The sequence below is a fragment of the Pectinophora gossypiella genome, chromosome 12 (genome assembly GCF_024362695.1).
Source record: "Pectinophora gossypiella chromosome 12, ilPecGoss1.1, whole genome shotgun sequence".
Taxonomy (NCBI): Eukaryota; Metazoa; Arthropoda; class Insecta; order Lepidoptera; family Gelechiidae; genus Pectinophora; species Pectinophora gossypiella.
Window position 1 is genome coordinate 7563760 of NC_065415.1, and position 19460 is coordinate 7583219.

The window sequence follows — 19460 nt, forward strand, 5'->3', positions numbered from 1 at the left end:
ACCAAATACAGCTGTTAGGTCAGCTGGAAGAAATCTCTAAATTTAGAGATAATAAGCTTACCTGTAATGTCTGTTTTCTTTGTGCGTTCCTTGTCTGGTTTATTGTGTACGAATAAATAAATACAGAACCCTTCTTTTTTCTTTGCCTTAGTCTGGTAATAATAAATCTTACACATAGCTGTACCTATCGTATTGATAACTAAATTCCTAAATGCATAAATATTTTATAAGAGATCAATAAAAGAGAGAGATAATCTAAATATCAACTATTATTTTAAATCTGTTCCAATGTTGAAAGTAGGTCGCTAATTAACCGAGAAAGAAACTCGTCGTCTTACCAAAATCAGTGTATGAAAAAGTACAGAAACCACTTACTTGCCTACCTATCCCATTAAAAATTCCGAGATTTAAAAAAAATGTAAATCACTCACTTTTATGACTCACTTTGATTATGACTAAAGTTTCTTATCCAAAGATGTCTAATTTGATCGCATATGAATCGTATTGCCACAATCGATTATTATCGTTAAAATAATAGATAATCCGAGCGCGTCTGGTACAATAACACCAATATTATCTCATATCTGTTAGTGTATAAACGCCTAGTCAAGGTCGAGGCGAAATGGTAAAGTCTTCTTTCATTTGAGAATTTTAAGTATTGCGATGTATCGCGCCGGCTGAGCCGCACGTGCGTGCGAATTGAAAAGATTGTGACAAAACTCGATGATTTTTTGTGAATGAAATTACCCTATTAATGTGCTAGTGACATCTAACATTGAGCAATTTGAACCGTCTAACAAGGTAGGCCAATTTTTGTTTTTCGTGTCGAACGCAATTTTTGATTATCTCATTTTTAGTAGATATATAAAAGTGGCGAAAGGGATCGAAAGTGAAAGTTTTGCGATAAGCTTGCTAGGGCTGCCGCGTTGCATTCGGGTTTTAATGTGGCCTTTCCGGGCTACAGGTTAACCTTGTAAATCTCCAAGTAAAATGTTAATGACGTTAACCATTTGCTCAAGAAAATAATTTTCTATTAACTTTAGGTCACATGCATCCAATAACGGAAAGCAGGAAGTAAAAGCTTCCAAAATCTAATAGATTTAGATTTCAACGCGAAGTGGACGAGATGAAAATGGCCAAAGAATGTTACGTTTATTTCCACTAGCAGGTAGATTGATATAGACTGATGATTATAATAATAAATAAGTAATAAATTATTATGAAGTACCTATCTATCCAATTATTGCCCGTTTAAGCTAACTCTTGACTATCATTGAAAAAAATGCTAATGTTATCACTTTCGGTTTACAGATTTAGAAAGGGCGCACCCCTAATTCTGACTCACTTTTTAAAAATAACTTCTGGAGCAGGGTCCCGGTACTTCATCATCATACGCTCAGGATTGTTGAAAAAGTAGGTCGCATACTTTTTAAATAAAATTATTATTGATTTGTTGTCAATTAAATGTTTTACCCATAATATTTGAGTAGGTAGGTACATGACGGCCTTGACCTCTTCAATGAATTCAATGCCTCGCGTACGTTTTTTATTTTCGTCTCGTTTTATAGGAATAGTCAAAGAGTTCCGTCTATGTTGGACTGGATGTGAATAATATACTAATAAATATAAAACATATTTATCGCATTCAGCTGTTTATCTTCCCGGGCATGTCGAAACACGGGCATGTGTAAAAACTGGGATTCTGAAATGATGGACCATTATTATGGGCTATATAACCATAAATGGATCATTATATCCAGAAAGATGGCAATTTGTCTTCTGATTACTTGTGGCTCTGCCTACCCCATTAGGGTCTAACAGGATTACTATTCGTATAACACATCATTTTTACCCGACTGCCAAAGGAGGAGGGTCATATTTTCAAGTGTACATAAGTATGTATGTACGTCTGTTTCTTTGTGGCTTCCTGTAGGCTAAACTGCTTGATGGATTTTGATGTATGAGGTATCGTTAGATTCGTTTTGATCACGGGAGCGTCATGGGATACATTTTATCTCGAAAGTCCAACGGGATATTCGTTGCATCTGTTTACAATTATCGATAAATAATTCGGTAACGCCATCTATTACTAAGTAAATATAATTTATAAATGTTGATGGAAAGTATTGCAGGCGGGGACCAACTTAACCGCCACCAACGAAAATACCTAAGTAACATTCTTCTAAATAGTGAAAACTTACCAACCAAAATAACTATAAGGAACCCTCTGTTGGTAGTAGGTATAGTTATTATAGTTTTTATTCGTCACAACCCACACGTTGTGAGATGAATTACCAAGTTTTTTTTTTTAACTATCGATTACGAATACATTACGTAGTGTATTTTATTGTTTAAACGGTATTTCTATAACTTGGTTTTAGCATTTGATTAAACAATATTCTTGCGGGGCATGCTTTCCTATTTTTAGTGTGCAGTCGGGTTTTTGCTTAATTATAATAATTATTATACTCGTAAAAGTTGTGGCAGTTATAAGCTTTTGTTTTATTTGGTTCATTTTATATGAAAATAAAGGTTTTGGTTTTAAGTTTTATGAATATCGCTCTAACTATATATAATACACTAGATTAACAGAATATAGAAATGTTTTTATTTATATATCATATATTATATTTTCAGTTAATTTATATTTCGTTCATATTCTTTGCAGACTTAGTCCGGCTGTGGGATCAAGTAATCATTATGCATCATTAGTTTTTGTTTGTTATACTATCTTTGAAAATATGTATATTCAGATCTACTGCAAGGAATTTCTATCAGAGATATTGTGCCTCTATCTACATGTGTTATCAAATGAGGGACTTTCCTGGCTACGTTCACCAAAAAGAATATCAAATCAAATATACTTTATTGCACAGAACTAAAATTTCAACAATCAGACAAAACACAATAAATAAAATGAAAACAAATGAATGATGATGATAAATGAATATCTGTAGTTTTAACGTGATAATCTCATTACTCGGGTAGATAGATACACAATTATTCCAAAATACGTATAGAATGGCAGTACCAAATATAAAAATAATTGTTGCTTGATATTTGAATCACATTATGTATAGAATTATATTGCCTGTATTGCTTGTCTTTATTTTGATCAGAACAATAATGGGTGGAAGATGTGATTGTGCCTGGGTGTTATAAAAGAGTCATCATTTATATCCAAAAACAAAGATAAAAGATGCATATCGACGGGGAAGAAGCAAATACTCCTATCTTACATTTTTAGGCAAATCGACTTTTTGATGTAGTTCGTTGCGAAATTTAATTTTACGTTGGCTGGCAAGATCTCCGTTGTATATTTCCTACTTTTAGGGTGATTTTCGATGAACAGAAATAGCTCTTAAAATAAAGATTTTATGTTACAATATTTTTTATAAAAATATCTCCTTTCTACAGAAATAAATAACTCCTATCTCATGTTTTAATCGATAATAGCTCCTATCTTCAGAATCAAGCACGAGTCTTTTTGTTTAATGGAAGATGATGGAGGTCGATAGATGATGATGGGCAATGGGCATGGCACGAAATGTGTCTTTGTTTCAAAAATAAGAGATGATGGACCCAAGATCTACTTTTTGGGGTGATTCGATCACTGACACTTTTCAATATTAAATTATTTTTTTCCTAAGCGTGTAGCTCGAAAACGGGCGAAATATCAAAAAAATATTATATTAACAAATTTGTAGACAATTTAATGTTCTTTAAATTAATATAAAGTTATTTTCTCTAGGACGCATCGTTTTTGAGATATCAGCGAAAAACTCAAAATTGGTATCTCTGACCTACACCCATTCCGCAACACAAAACATTTTTTTAAAGACAGTTATTAATAAAAATTGTTTGACAAGTTAATTATTTGATATTGGATAACTGGGTTATTTATAATTATCTTTTTGTCAAAAAAATTCCCACAGTTTAAATTTTGGAGAGGAATTTAGAATAAAAAGTGAGAAGTAAATCGAACGACCAATACCATACAAAAATATCGATATTTTATATTTTGGTATGGTTTGGTAAACATTAAGTTACGGAAATGACACCATGTAAACGTGGGAATTTTTATTATGTTAACTCCATAAATAAGGATTCTAAGGAAAAATCATAGGATTCCTCCCACATACTCTACAACCCCTTTATTGACCGGGCTATTGATAATGATTTTAATAAGTACCTACTTGTTGATCTCAGTTGATTATTGACTTAATAAATATATAATTTGTACTATATTGATATTTTTTTTAAATGACAATTAAAAAACGAAGGTGCCTACTTTATCATGATCAATAAATAATTTGTTAAACCTTGTTTAAGATCAAAGTTTATTTTCATTAAAAATGCTAAGCGTAGCACTTTCTTTAAAAAAGCTGTCGTTTCAGTATTTTTTTAAAAAATACGATTATTTGTTATTATATTGCATGCTTTATAATAGTTTACAGTTAAATATTTACTAGTTAAATGTTGCGGCATTGCTTTATAATATCTCCTAACTTGAACATAATTTGAAATTCATTCAAAGCAATACATCCTATCTTACAAAATCATGTATAATTTACGTTAGTTTTATAGTTATTGTTTTTTTAATTATTAATAGGTTTTTGAAGCTACAGTGAATAGTTTACAAAGAGAAATAAGTCAAACAATAGGAATTTGAAGGATTAATTGCAAGTGGAAAAACCGTCTAACGTCAAAACTTTCGACCCAACACAGAAACCAATAGGCTCTAACTTACATTAACTTTAATTCCTCTATGTATACAAAATTAATATTAGTTTAAAAAAATGTCTCTTGAAATAACAAAACTACCTTCAGAACATGACGTCGCGCTATAATTATTAACAAAAAAGTTATTCAGTTTTTTCCTCCTCCTGTAAAGTTAGGTCTGTGTAAGATAGGAGTATTTGCTTCTTCCCCGTCGATATGTGTGTTATCTATGAAATTAGAAGGGTAAACGAAGAAAAATCTGTACAGCGCCATTTATATTGTTCTTAAAATTTAAATGAAATGAAAAAACTAAATATAATAAATTGTCATTTTCAGATGTTCAAATTACTGTCGGGAATAATTGCTGCAGTGGCAATAGTAACGGGGGTGTTTATACCAATTTATCTTCAGCGAGTGCCAGACATGCCAAACTTGGACCATCAAAGGTGGTGGGGTGTTGGGAAAAAAACGGAAGACGAAGATACATCCATAAGGCCGTTTAAAATTGAGTTCGATGATGCGGTAGGTTGCACAAAATTATTATTTTGAAGAGTGATATAATGTTATGTTATGAGGTTGTATGTACCTAACCTACTAATCATCATCTCACATGACCGATAAGGCGAAGTATCTTTTACCGTTGTCGATTCGCGCGCGAAAGTATATACCCATTTCAGGTAGCACATCAGAACTTGCCATTTCCAAGATGAGACAGGTATGTATTTTCGCACGTGAGTTGGAGACGAACGATTCAAAAATGAAGGTCGATGACTGACCTCATCAAACTTAGTGTCATGTTGTAACTATAACTACTACGTAACTTACATAAGTGCATAGTTGCTGACCGTAATATAAACAGAACTGGAACGGGATAATGTTCCCAAAGTACGAAATTCATTCAGCTCATGGAATATATGTACGAAATTGATAGTACATGATAGTCTTTTCTTCTCTTTTTCAGATGATTGAAGACTTAAGACGAAGACTACGGAATAAGCGTCCGTTAACAATGCCCTTGCAAGGAATACAATCTCAATACGGAATAAACACGATATATTTAGAAAAGAAGCTTAAGTATTGGATGGAGGAGTATGATTTCAAGAAGAGAGCTGAACTGTTAAACGCTTATCCTCATTTTAAGACTAAGATTCAGGGTTTGGACATTCATTTCATAAGGGTGAAGCCTCATGTTACGGATAAGAAGGCGTTACCGTTGCTAATGATGCATGGTTGGCCTAGTTCGTCGAAGGAGTTTGATAAAGTCATACCGCTACTGACGACGCCAAGGAAAGGATACGACTTTGTATTCGAAGTCGTTGCAGTGGACCTTCCTGGATTTGGGTTTTCCGAAGTGAGTTAATAGATGATAATACGAACACGTTTATTTCCCTGCGGTCATGTTCGAAACCAAGGGAATGATCTTGTGTAGAATCCTCCGAGAACAACTTATTAAGAGTCAAGACTCTATTTGAGCATTTGACCAGAATCTTACCTGATGGATAGTGACGATGTGGCCGAGGATCGGACATGCTTACATAGAAAGTGTTTTTCATTCTTGCCTTGAAGAGGCTCAGTTCTTGAAAGTTCTTTCCTACAATCCCATCATTTTATCTCATAAGTATCATTATTATTTTAAATCGAAAATTTTTGCTATGTTTGACTATTGATGGGTTGTTGTATTAAGTTTTTTTTATACTTTTTATAATAGAATAGAATCAAGTCGAATAAATAATAATTTCTGTTTTGGCAAATTTGTACCGTGTTTCTTGCAAAGTAAATTTCATTTCTTACAAATGAAATTTCCATAAAAGATGTTCACAGTTCACTGTTTGTTTGATCATAGGTAGATCTTAAGCATACATTTTGTAGAAGTATTTGTGTGAACCGTTATAGGTACGTTTTTTCTATGCTAATATTGTTACATACGTACGGTAGTTAGATCAAACATCTAGATTATTAAATAGTTCAACGCTAATGTAATATACGCGTCATTTCGCCGCCTTCATATTGTTTACAGTACGTAATCATCCTTACTATATTTATATTTCATAAATTAAACAACAATTTTGAATCTAATATCCAAACATGGTTGGGAGGTTTGGACACGACCCGAGTTTCGAATCCGTGACCTGACGATGTAACACCTTATGTCAACTAAGTTATCAGACCTTGCAAAGTTGCAACTTATTGATATCATTACCTCCCTAGCGATTTCCAGTATTTCACAGGTCCGGTTTTTTACCGAACTGACTGCCTGTTTAACCTTCCCAATCGCGAAGGGAAAACCAGCCCAATCCAGGTGCAACCTATTGATATAATTTTGTAAATATTTCAGGGTACAACCAAGCCAGGCCTGAACCCAGCCCAGATGGCGATCATGATGCGAAACTTAATGAGACGGATCGGTTTCTCCAAGTTTTACATACAAGCTGGAGATTGGGGCTCGCAGGTCGGCAGCCATATGGCAACTATATTCCCGGATGAAATATTAGGGTAAGACTTTTTTTTTAAATTTAAGATAAGCTCACGTAGGACACCACCTGATAAGCTACCAAATGTCCATTATATTATATACCTATTATATTATATACTTCCGTGGAATACATACAATCTATACTATGTTTTTATTTACTGCGGTTTTACAATATGTTTCGCCAAACTGCAAAACCGTTTGTTGGCGAGCTTAAACACCTAATACAATTTAAACAACTTATATACTAAAAGTCTATATCCAGTCTATATTCTAATATTAAAAAGGAAAAATTTGTAAAGTGAATTTCTAAAAATGTCTTGTCACGTTATTTGATGCCGTGGTAGCCTAGTTGGTAGAACGCTTGCCTCTCACTTTTTCGAATTTGAATTTGTTTTCGAATTCATGTTTGGATCATAAATTATTATCACGTGCTCAGCGGTGAAGGGAAACGTCGTGAGGAAACCCACATTCCAGAGAAATGCATTTTCGGAGTTATGTGACGTAACCAGTATTGGGCTGGTTTTCCCTTCGACGGTTGGAAGGTCAGCCAGGCAGTTGCTTTTGTAAAAAACCGGACCTGTCAAATCTTCAGGTTAGGTAAGCGGACTCTGTGAAAAACGGGATAATGCTGGGAGGATGATGTTTTGTCACGTTATTTCGGTGGCGCTTTTATTTCATCTTTTCCCAAATTATTGACTACAAATAAAGGTAATGATGACCTTTACCAAATCGAATGCGATTCGAATAAAAATATTTTATATAACAAGACACTTTCGAAAATTCACTCAAATGTGAAAGTAACTCTCTACCCAAAATCTACGCGCACAAAGTTTCGGGCGAAATGCTTGTATAACATAACATAAAGGGCCTATATACGTTCCACATTTGGGCACAGGTCCAGGGAGGGGGTATGGAGCATACTCCACTACGCTGCTCTAGTGCCGGTTGGTGAAAAGTTTGTAATCATTGCCAAATATTAAATATCTCGAAAATATTTGTGTTAAATTAGCGTTTCGAAATATTAGTCTTAAATTCAGTACTTTGTGATTCGTTGGTGTTGTTAATAATTCCTGACTCTTTAAACATAAATATAAATTTAGATAGCATAAATAGCGTATACGTCCCACTGCTGGGCGCGAACTGCGGAATATTTGCGCAAAACAAATATGTTCAATAATTTGTACGTACACGTTATGCCAAGAGCAAAGAATAAAGGCAAAGTTCGTAAATTAAAAAGTAGAAGTCGTATTCAATACTTTCTTATGGCCTGTTACTGTTACATAAACGATGCACGAAGTTATCGTACAAATATTATGAGTAAAATATTTCATCTAGTTGTAAAATAGAATAATTATGATAATACGTTGTATCCAGATATAAATATGTGGCTGAGATGTAACTATGTAGAACGTGTGGAATGACAAATAACACGCATAAATGTCAAATTCTTAAACCCATGTTCATCCCTGGTTTATTTTTTATTAGTAAGGTGGTTAAAGCATAGATACTGAATAGTACCTACGGCTTAGGTTTTTTTTTTAAATATTACTAATTACTCAACAATGTGTACATCTCGGGACTGAGAACAAAAAAAAATCTAGAAACAGCGTTACAAAGTTGTCTCAAATATAAATTACGCCATTTCGACTCTCATATAAATATAGGTATCAACGTAACTAGTATTTATTACACAATAGTCGGTTGGGTTATTTGTTTTCACCTCAACCTCCCTTAAACATTAAATAAATAAAAAAAAGTTATTCAACCACAAATACTTTTACAGTTGCTAACGAAAATTAATTTATTTTTCAGATTCCATACAAACATGCCGACGTCTTCACGACCATTAACCTACGTAAAAATTCTAGTGGGATCTTGGTTTCCCTTCATGTTTAAGCACGCGGAACGAATATACCCTCTTAGAAGATCTATTTCAGTTCTTGTGAGGGAGAGTGGGTACTTCCATATACAAGCTACGAAACCTGACACTATCGGTGAGCTGATATTTTTCTTGTAAAACTAAATTCATAAAAAAAAACATAAACAGTATAATACTTCCTAGTCCTAGTAAGGGAACACCTGTACTGTACCTAGGCATATGCATTCCCGTCAATCAATCAGCGGAGACTTCCATACCCATACTCTACTGCGGGTTCCATACTCTACTGCGGGTTCTCGGCTTCTGTGATCCAGTGGTTGAGTTTGGGGTTCAGGATCCGGAGGTCCCGGGTTCGAATCCCGGTGGGGATACATATCACAAAAATTACTTCGTAATCCTTAGTTTGGTTAGGAAATTACAGGCTCATAACCTGATTATCCGAAAGTAAGGTGATCCGTGCTTCAGTAGGTTAAGCCGGTATTCTAGGTTACTACTTACTAAATAATGCAAGTAAGTACTCGTTACATGAGCTCAATAATAACCTTGACACCAGATTGATGAGGTTGTTAAATTATCGACCTCACAACCCGCAAGATAGAAGAAGACTGCGGGTTGCGTGTTTGGGTTAGTAATCAAACCATTCACTTTCATTTCACTGTAGTCAGTTTTGAATTATTTTTTTTAATCTGAAATGAGACTTGCTGGTTTTTCTGCTGACTTGTTGGTCTACCTACCTAACCCTTGTTATTTTTGTTGTAGTTCAGTTATTTGTACGTCAAATAACGTTTTTCCCGTGTGTATTTTTCTAATATAGTTAGTTAGTGGTGCTAATTCCTGCAGACGCCATCTAATTTTATTTTAAGTTATACCTGTCATTTTCTTATCCGTTGAAAATGAAAGGGACGGGTAATCGACAGGCATAAAATTTATGGAATACACGTCAAGCAGAAATCTAAAACCAACGTCTAAAAATTTTACATCGGCCAATAACCCGACAGAATTAAGTAGACAGCACGTCAAACGGATTGCATACCAGCGAGATGCCTATTTTATTCCCACGGGTTATTCATTCATTTTAAAATTAACTTGTTGACAATCATCCGTCCCTTTCCATTTCGGCGGATAAGAAAATGACGGGTATAACTTAAAATAAAATTAGGAGGTGTCTGCAGGAATCGGGGCCAGTGTATAGTTCGCATATGGGCATATTTAGACATGGTCAAAGGTCGGTTACGACACGGCATTCTAAGGCGAGCAAACATGACGTACATACTCTGTCCCCCTTGGGGTCGGGTTAATATTCTTGTATGAAACCAAAACCAAAGGAAATCTCTTAGAAAAGGGGACCTCTTAGTTTCAAGCGATAAATAAGAAGTCTGGTTTTTGATTCAGGGGTGGCACTAACAGATAGTCCTGCGGGGCTGGCAGGGTATCTGATGGAGAAGCTAGGCATGTGCAGTAACCGCAATCAGCTGGACACACCTCACAGTGGCTTGGATAACTTGGACATAGACGACGTACTAGACATAATCACTATTGTCTGGGCCAACAACTGCATAGTGACAGCGTCCAGGATTTACGCTGAAGGTGTCACAGGAATTTGGCCAGAAGTGAAAATACTCCACAAGTAAGTTTATTATCACAAACACTTCCAGAAAGTTCTTCGAAATTATTATATTAAGATGTAATACTTGTTCTTAACAAACTATTTATTTCGGGGAATTATGTTAACTTGATATAATTCTGGCAGTTTTGCATAAAATGCAATGACGTTATCCTACTAATATTATAAACGCGAAAGTTTGGGAGGATATTTGTTACCTACTCTTTCACCAAAAAACTACAGAACCGATTTTGATAAAATTTCACAGTATACAGGGTGTTAGTGACATCGTAACGAAAACTTTGAGGGATGAGTCAGACCATGATTCTGAGTCGATATCAAGTGGATTTTTCCGTCGCAAAAATCATGTATTTTTTTAGTTTTTAAAATTATTTTCAATTCTATACTTTTGCGACGGAAAATTCCACTTGATATTAACTCAGAATAGTCAGGTGAATTATCCCTCTCAGTATTCGTTACGATGTCACTTACACCCCGTACAAGTACATACGGTAGCCATACAAGTAGGTATGGGTGTTAGTGACACCGTAACGAATATTGAGGGGGATGATTCAGACCATGATTCTGAGTTGATATCAAGTGGAATTTCCTGTCAAAAAATTCATGATTTTTTTTGTGTTTTTTTAAATTATTTTCCTATCCATACTTTTGCGACGGAAAATTCAACTTGATATCAACTCGGAATCATGGTCTGAATCATCCCTCAAAGTTTTCGTTACGATGTCACTAACACCCTGTATAATGACACACAGGTGAAGTCGCGGGCGGCCTCTAATTATTAAGTACATCTATCGTAGATGATTCTTGCAGCACTATTAGTCTACGGGTTCCCGCAGCGCCGCCTATGGCTATAGAGCCCTATAGCAGCGCGGCATTTCTTGCCACATCGTTCGCACACAAAACGCAACTCCTCAGGATAATACTAATACAATCCAATACTTAAAATCTAATCCAATACTTTTAATCTAATACTTATAGTACTGAAGTTAACACGATATAACACAGATTCGCATAAAATGATGTAGACACCGAGATCATCTTATTTATACAACGTCTAATTACCATAAATTCCCAGAATGTCCGATAATAACTATGTTTTTTTCGATCTCTGTTTATTTCCACCTGACTGTAACCTGGAATCTGACAGAGGGCAGCAGTAACTGTCAGTACTATTCAGAGGCGGAGAACAGGAGTACGGCTTTGAAATAGACTACTCTCTGGGCGCCATCCCACTCGCGTCAGACAGTACTGCGGAGCGGAAGACAAGAAGGAAACTACTGCCCTATTTTTCCCTAAAAAGTAGCACGGAGAATGCTACACCGACAAGAGCATGGAAATGAAAATGAAATTAGTGATGATGATGTTTATTATGGCTTTCAAGCTAATAATAACTTACTACTTGACCTATGATGTGTGGCATGTGATTCTGTTTACGCAAAAGCTTAAGGACTACTTTGTTGCACCCTGTTGCACTGTCACGCCGCCAAGGTTTTATGACTGAATCCTGTTAGCTTGTACTGTAGTTATACATTGTATATTTTTTTCTACGCTGAATTTGTGTAAAATAAAGTATTTTTACCACCACCTATCACGTTGGTCTAACGGCAAGCTCGATGAGGTTCTAAGTTCTTAGTTCCTCTAGGAATGGATGCCCATCTGGCTATTTTATTTGCGATATAACCGTGAGCTTATTTCATATTATGTTGTAAGTATATATTATTTGATTCTATGTGTATTTTTTTCAGCATACCCACTCCAGTACCGACGGCCGCGATTAACTTCCTGCACGAAGTGACTTACCAACCGGATTGGATGCTGAAAGACAAGTACCCGAACCTGGTAAGGAGTACCACATTAGACTTCGGAGGTCACTTTGCCGCACTGCAGACACCAGAGGTGTTCGCAAACGATATATTTGACGCCACCGTTGCTTTCATTGACTTCCACAAACGGAATGTTAAGTAGATATACGTAAGACGTAATTTTAAAATTGACTGACGGATTTATGCTTGCGCGCATTTAAGATGCAAGGTTAGGTATCAAGCTTCATATAAAAAATGTTGTATGAAAAAAGGCTTATTTACTTGAACAAATGTTCCATCTTCACGCATTACTTAAGCTTATATGGAGTTTACGTAGACATTGATCATATCTAATTTTATTTTAAGTTATATTTGTTGGCGGATGATTGACAGTTGTTAACTTTAAAAAGAATTGAGTGAATAAATGAATATCCCCGGCCAATCAAATTGGCATCTCGCTGAAATGCAACCCGTTTCACGTGTGCTATATCAACTTAATCCTGTCGGGTTATTGGCCGACATAAAATTTTGGAAGGGATTTTTAAATTCCTGCCTAAAATTGACGTGTGTTCCATATTTTTTATGCCTGTCGATTGCCCGTCTCTTTCCTTTTCGACGGTTAAGAAAATGGGTAAAACTTAAAATAAAATTAGGTGGTGTGTACTGGAATCAGCACCATTGCGTCTGAATATAAAAGCATTATTTCCCTAGAATTTAGTTTAAGGTACCGATTTCAAACAGAATAATGTGATTGAAATAAAATCATTGTACGAGTCAGTGCGCGAGCAGGCAGTAAAAATACATCACAATTTTCCTATTAAGTATTTACTTCTCGATAAATGTTTATTTTCTTAATATTTACACAGGTTCTTCTATAAATATTTCCCATCAGTAAACAATACGATACACACTTCTGATTGTTTATTTGTTCATAATCAGAACAAGTAATAATAATATTTTATAAATTCTAGTCATAAGAAAGACATCTATATAAAATATATCTTCCAGCGTGAATAAATAAATAAACAGCAATTGTTTATCTAGAACTCAATGAGAACTACTTACAAATACTTAATACAATCTTTTACTGTGGTTTGAATCGAGTAATTAAAATTGTCATTGGGATTGTGATGTTCAAAGCCTAACCGCGAGTCAAAGGTTTACATTCAAAAAGTTTGTCTTTTAAGTGAATTCGGAGAGTACTTTGAGTAGTAGAATAGATATTGTTTACAATAAAAGGACGCCACACACTGGACGAATACAATAAACCTGATATTCTACGGACTCTACTGAGTGAGACACGAGGATCGTGATCCATATATCTGTAGTGGTAAATTATTATACATTTTTAACTTAGTTCAATGTAGTATTATTACATAATTATTTATTATCATTATAATTTACAGAATGCTTCTTAATTGTCAATAATTATATAATAAACATGTTCTCCACGGATCAACGAATCTTTGAAAGGAGATTACAATAGGGGAAGACAAATAATACACTAAAGTTGTTAGAATATTTAGTGAGTGTCTCTTCCTAATACGACAAATTAAATATAATTTGACGACGAACAAATGTTATTTCACAATTTTGTTGATAATGTACTTGGCACATGTAACAATACTAATTATCAATAAATATTTTTTATGATTTTTCTTTACGTATTTTATTATTTGAAACGAGAATATGGTGTGCAATAAAACTCGTTTCAATAACCCTCATTATAATGACAATGGAATAAATAACTGATTTTGCTATGGAATGTCGATAAATATATACTCCATTTTCCTGTTCCATGCATTGCCAGACACTATTATATTCCTAGAGACTCTTAGATGTTCCATGCCACATAAGTTTATCGTAGAACTCTGCAAATGAATCTGGTCTTACATAAAGTGATGGGTCCTATTGTTATACGCCAAAGGTACTTCAGTGACGAAGTTGAACTAATGAATATTTTGTATAACAGTATCCCACATTACTAAGGACGTCTACAAATCAAGTTGTGGAGTTTACAACTATGATGACTCACTATGGATAGCTAGCTAGTATCAACCGAAAGGCGCGTTTCCAATAAGGGTTAAACCACACCTGGCAGCACGGAACCGCACTTTTCTACGCTTCTATCCTTTTCCTTCACTCAGACAGAACCGTCATTGGCTAGAGCGGGATAATAACTAAAGCGGAACGAAGATCTGTGAATTAGCCAATCACAGCGAGCGAGAGATAAGAAGTTCTATGATTGGTCGATTCGCGTATGTTTCTGTTTCGCGTCGCTTCGTTTCAGCGTTTTATGTACAAAAAGATATAAATATAAGCACTTACATGCTTGGTTTCGATGAAGTCTTGTATCTCCCTCGGAGCGAAGAAACCGGGCACCAGAAAGTCTTTCCTGGGGCTAAACTGTTCTACCTTCATGCGGCCTCCCAGCCTGGCCTTGGACCCGGCGTAGTACAAATTCCTTAGAAGAAAATTTAATATTCATGAATTAAGTCTGACAAGGGAGGTTATAAAGTCACAATGAAGTAATTCATCTAAACACAATGACATTTGCGCATATAAAAATGCGCAATGTAAACACTTCTCAAATTGCAATCTAGCTCTTTTAATCCCCTAGATATAAGGTGCATAATGACATAGAATAAGGAATAATACTACGTATAAAACGGCAACTCTCCGCTTCCCACCAGCGTCTAAGCTAGGTTTACCCAACCCCCCGTCGGTCATACTTTAGTCTTGAAATAGTTGTTAAATTCTGACAAGCAGTTTATAAGTTATGTCGGAACAGACGTGCATACACACATACACATATACCGGTCAAACAAATAACCCTCCTTTTTGCTTCGCCGCAGTCGGGTAGTAACATGATTAGGCTTTAGGTCTAGAGCCGAACACTTTTACAACTAGAACATGAATACCACGTTTCAGAGCTACTTGCGCGAATACACATACCTGTTGCCAATAAATCGGCACTTGATGTTCGTCAGTTGTCCTTCATTCAGCTTGGGAAACTTGTGGTAGAGATACAAGCTGGCCGCGAATTTGAGGAAGGAGTCTCCTAGAGTCTCCACCCGCTCCAAGTTGAATGTATCGTGCGAGTTAATTGTGGTGATCGCTGCCAATATGTCGCGCAGCTCAGGGCCTCGAGTGGTCAGCTTCTTGGACAAAATGGCGATCTTGTTTACCGGCCTGCGGGAGGAAGGGACAATGAAGAAAAGACATAGAATTTGGTAATGGTTGTTGAATGATATTAATCAGAAGCGGACAAATAATAAGTTGTGTTCGTCGTTCACTCCATCTTGGTATTCATTTATTAGGCGTCAGTTTTTTGTGAAATCTATTGGTTTTCTTAATTACTTCGTTACACCTTTAAATACCACTTAAATACCTTTGACAAGACAACATTGATATTAATACATGGTATCCTAAATGAACTGATCGTTCAAAAAATGCGATCTAGATGGCGCAACAGTTTTTTTTTTTAAGATAAAACCGTAGACAGAGTATGCTATAGACTGCGGCTCAGCGTGTCACCGAAAGGGACAGAAAATACAAGTACTTGAATAATTAGGGTTCCCTCCTTTAAATAATTTACCCCGGATTACGTTACACGATGTTTCATATTTTTATAAATTAGGAGCAGCAGCCGGAAAAATAGCGAATTCAGCCCAGTATGTAACAGACATGCCAGTAAAATCTACTTATCTGACATCTGTTCTATGCGCCACGCTATTACACAAAAGGTATCCATAAAATAAAATTATTATCATACCAAACTAGCAATTATTTTTCCTTTTTCTGTGCGAGTGAATAGGAAAATATCCAGCCTTCTATAATATACTCTTTCTACGGATAAAACTGTCTGTTAACAAAATTACTTTTATGTTGGACTGAGGAGTTCGTAGTCCAATTGTACTTGTTGATTGATACCATTAAAGCTAAGCATTGTCGTTTATTAGCTTTCGTTTTCATGTCCTTCATGCTTCGGAGGCAATTTGTATGGTGTAATTATTGTATTGAAAGAATCTACTCACACTACCGGCGGCGGCAGTATAGCGGCCGAGGGGGTTGGTCGCTGAGGTGAGCACATGCTCGGCGGGTCACTGGGCACAGCCATCACGGCAGACACGAACTCGTCATAGCATTCAATATCCATCACAGTCACAGTCGAAATGTTGCGTTCTATATCTATAGGCTCCATTTTTTCCTGTATACAAATAATATACATAGAGATGAAAGGAGGATGGTCACAAAAACGTCCATCCCCCTTTTACACAAAGACAGAATAGATTGAAAAATTCTAACTCGAATACCCAGGTCTTGAGGCGTTTAGACGAAGTTTTTTTCGTACTTAATGCGAATTTTTCTATCTGTAACGTCGTTATACCGACGTTCTTCACAGTCCAACACGCTTTCTGTAGGCAATAGTTATCTGTTTCCTTTCATTCGTAGGAATTTTCTACTCACAGATAACGCAATAAAATGTAAAGGCACTGATAATAAAACAAATATAAGTATTTAATACTAGAAGAACTTGAGATTAGCGCCAAAAAACCGGAGAAGAGCTAAAATGTTAAAAAGAAAGTGTTTTAGAATTTGCAAAGCAAATAAAGCCATTTCGTATAATATGATAGCTTCTTGACCTGGGGTTACCCACTTTAATATTTTAAGATCATATTTCAGGCCTATTTATATATAATTACTTTTCTATTTGCATTTGCTACCTAAAACAATTGCACAAGTTGATGTAGGCAGCTGCGACATACAGAATCACCCACAATTTTTAGTATTCCGTGCCAAAAGTTCCTTTTCGTACGAACTTTTTACTTTGACTTGTTACCATTTTCGTACGGCAAAAAACATATATTATACATAACATAAGCTTACGAATATATCCCATTGGAGTCAGAGGTACACCAAGCGCAATATGAACTAAGTACCCACACCTCCCCGAGCTTTCTGTTAGACCAACGTGATAGGGGGTGAGAGGTATTAATGCAGTTATAATGGTCGAGAAATGATATAATCTAAAACAATGAGATGCCATTTGTGTAGTGCAAATACGAAGTGCAATTTTAAGAAGCTTCTATGATATAAAAACAATATAGAATGTTAAAACTGTTCGGTGACTTCTCTGGTCAAATTAAACAATCCCATCTTAGAGAATCACCCTATATTGCACGTACCGACTCTAGGTTCTGTAACACACAATTTTACTTTAAAAATGCGCATGCATAATAGCCAGTAGAATTCATTTGATAGGTATTCGTTGATAGGTACCTACCCGATATTTCTTTGAATAATTTATTTATAAATGAAAATTCAACGAATATGAAAGGGGCGAATGAAAGGGATGAAGGGTCAAATTAGTACTTTTAAATTAAAAAAAAAGATATGAAAGGAAGAGAGGAAGGGGTAGACCTAGGAGAACATTTATGAAACAAATAAAAGAAAAGGTGCAGGTCGTGTAGTATCAGGAGGTGAAGGTTTTGGCGGGAAGAAGAGAGGAATGGCGATTACTCCACCGACAAGAGCACAGCTCTTAAATAAAGAGAGAGAAATTAAAAACGTAAGTATTAAGCCGTGCGAATGAACAATCTTGCCGGTGCGTAACCAGTTTGATGTGCAACCAGTGTAATTCGTATCGTAGGGGTTAAATTATGATAAATACACGTAAAATGTTAAAACGGTTTTTTTTTACTATGAATTCTGTTTAAATCATGTGTTTTAATCTATAGGCTGTTGTTTTGCCAATCCTCTCCGGTGGATTACCAAAGAGGTGTTTGTCTGCATCGTCATCATGGTAAAACTTGGACAAAAATATAAAAATCTCGACATTGAACAAGGGATTTTAGATGGCGTTGTACAGAGTGGCCTTCTCTTAACCTTCCAATTTCGTATACATATATCTTCTAATCTTTGTTTGGGTATAAATGATGACCCTTATTATTACAACCAGGCACAACACATCTTCCATCCATTATTATTCTGATCAAAATAAAGAGAAGCAATATAGATAGTAGCATAATTGTATGCCAAATCTGATCCAAATATCAAGCAATAATTATTATACCATTATTATGCCTCTGCCATTACATTATGTTTTTGAATAATTATTATGTACCCGAGCAATGAGAAAATAGGTAATTATTACGTTAAATCTATACAACGCAATCTATACTGTTTTTGCCAGGACAGTCCCTCATTCTGTGGAAATTGAATATTTTTGAAATTATGGAAATATTATATGTGACAGCAATCTTAAGATCACCCAATTAATTAAGACTTAAAAATAAACTTAAGTTGAACTGGCTAAAGATAAGAGAAACTTCATACACATATTAAGATCACTTGTCGAACATTAACTGTAACATATTATTATTATAAGATACTCACAGCCCAATTATACTCCTCGTTAATTTTCTTCTTCTGCAGTTGATACAAGCTTTCTTTCATGGAGACGATATTGAGAGGTCGTGGAGCTTCCTCGTCTATTGGGTTGTTTATCCTGGAAAATGTTTGTTAAGATTTGTAAAATAAAATAAACCGTCCTAACCTTGTCACAAATAAGGGTGCCAATATTGAGGGGAGGGGTGTCAATATTGGGGAGTGGGGCGCAATATTGTGGGAGTAGGGTACCAATAATGAGATAGAGGGCTGCCAATGTGGATTTGTAATTATCTTACAGAAAAAAATACACTATACCTGTCAATTGTGTGAATAGGCGTCGGGTCTTCAACGTGTGACCGCAGAGACTGCTCCGCCACTTGAAGGTTTACTTCAATCGGCAGCCAATCTTCGCCTAGAAATATTACCAAATAAAAAAATGCCTTATTTTCAATGTAGGATCATTAAAGGCTCACATCATAAGGCTAGTGAATAAATATACGTTTTTGGCCCTTAGTAACATCGCAATATACCATCAAGCGATACTGTGGTTAACACGATCCGCAAACG

At 35.5% G+C, this 19460-nt stretch overlaps 2 protein-coding genes across 4 annotated transcripts in view; one reads left to right on the top strand and one right to left on the bottom strand.

The window, feature by feature from the left end:
- LOC126371073 (endoribonuclease Dicer) overlaps positions 1–19460 on the bottom strand; it is a 47600-nt gene that overhangs the window by 10183 nt on the left and 17957 nt on the right. The window contains exons 23-27 of the mRNA XM_050016259.1: positions 19209–19305; positions 18900–19011; positions 16538–16710; positions 15456–15692; positions 14829–14964 (exon numbers count right to left, since the gene is read on the bottom strand). Of these exons, the coding sequence (XP_049872216.1) occupies positions 14829–14964; positions 15456–15692; positions 16538–16710; positions 18900–19011; positions 19209–19305 (755 nt within the window). The remainder of the gene's footprint in view (positions 1–14828; positions 14965–15455; positions 15693–16537; positions 16711–18899; positions 19012–19208; positions 19306–19460) is intronic.
- On the top strand, positions 647–14159 carry LOC126371086 (juvenile hormone epoxide hydrolase-like). 3 transcript variants are annotated; one of them, XM_050016282.1, is made up of 9 exons: positions 653–801; positions 1044–1168; positions 1312–1413; positions 5059–5244; positions 5684–6073; positions 7058–7215; positions 9008–9189; positions 10467–10701; positions 12444–14159. In XM_050016282.1, exons 4-9 carry the CDS (start codon positions 5059–5061, stop codon positions 12661–12663), a joined length of 1371 nt encoding a protein of 456 aa, XP_049872239.1. In that variant the 5' UTR covers positions 653–801; positions 1044–1168; positions 1312–1413; the 3' UTR covers positions 12664–14159. The 3 variants fall into 3 exon arrangements, with proteins under 3 accessions (XP_049872238.1, XP_049872239.1, XP_049872240.1); XM_050016281.1 differs by lacking the exon at positions 1044–1168 and having other exon boundaries at positions 647–801; XM_050016283.1 differs by lacking the exons at positions 1044–1168; positions 1312–1413.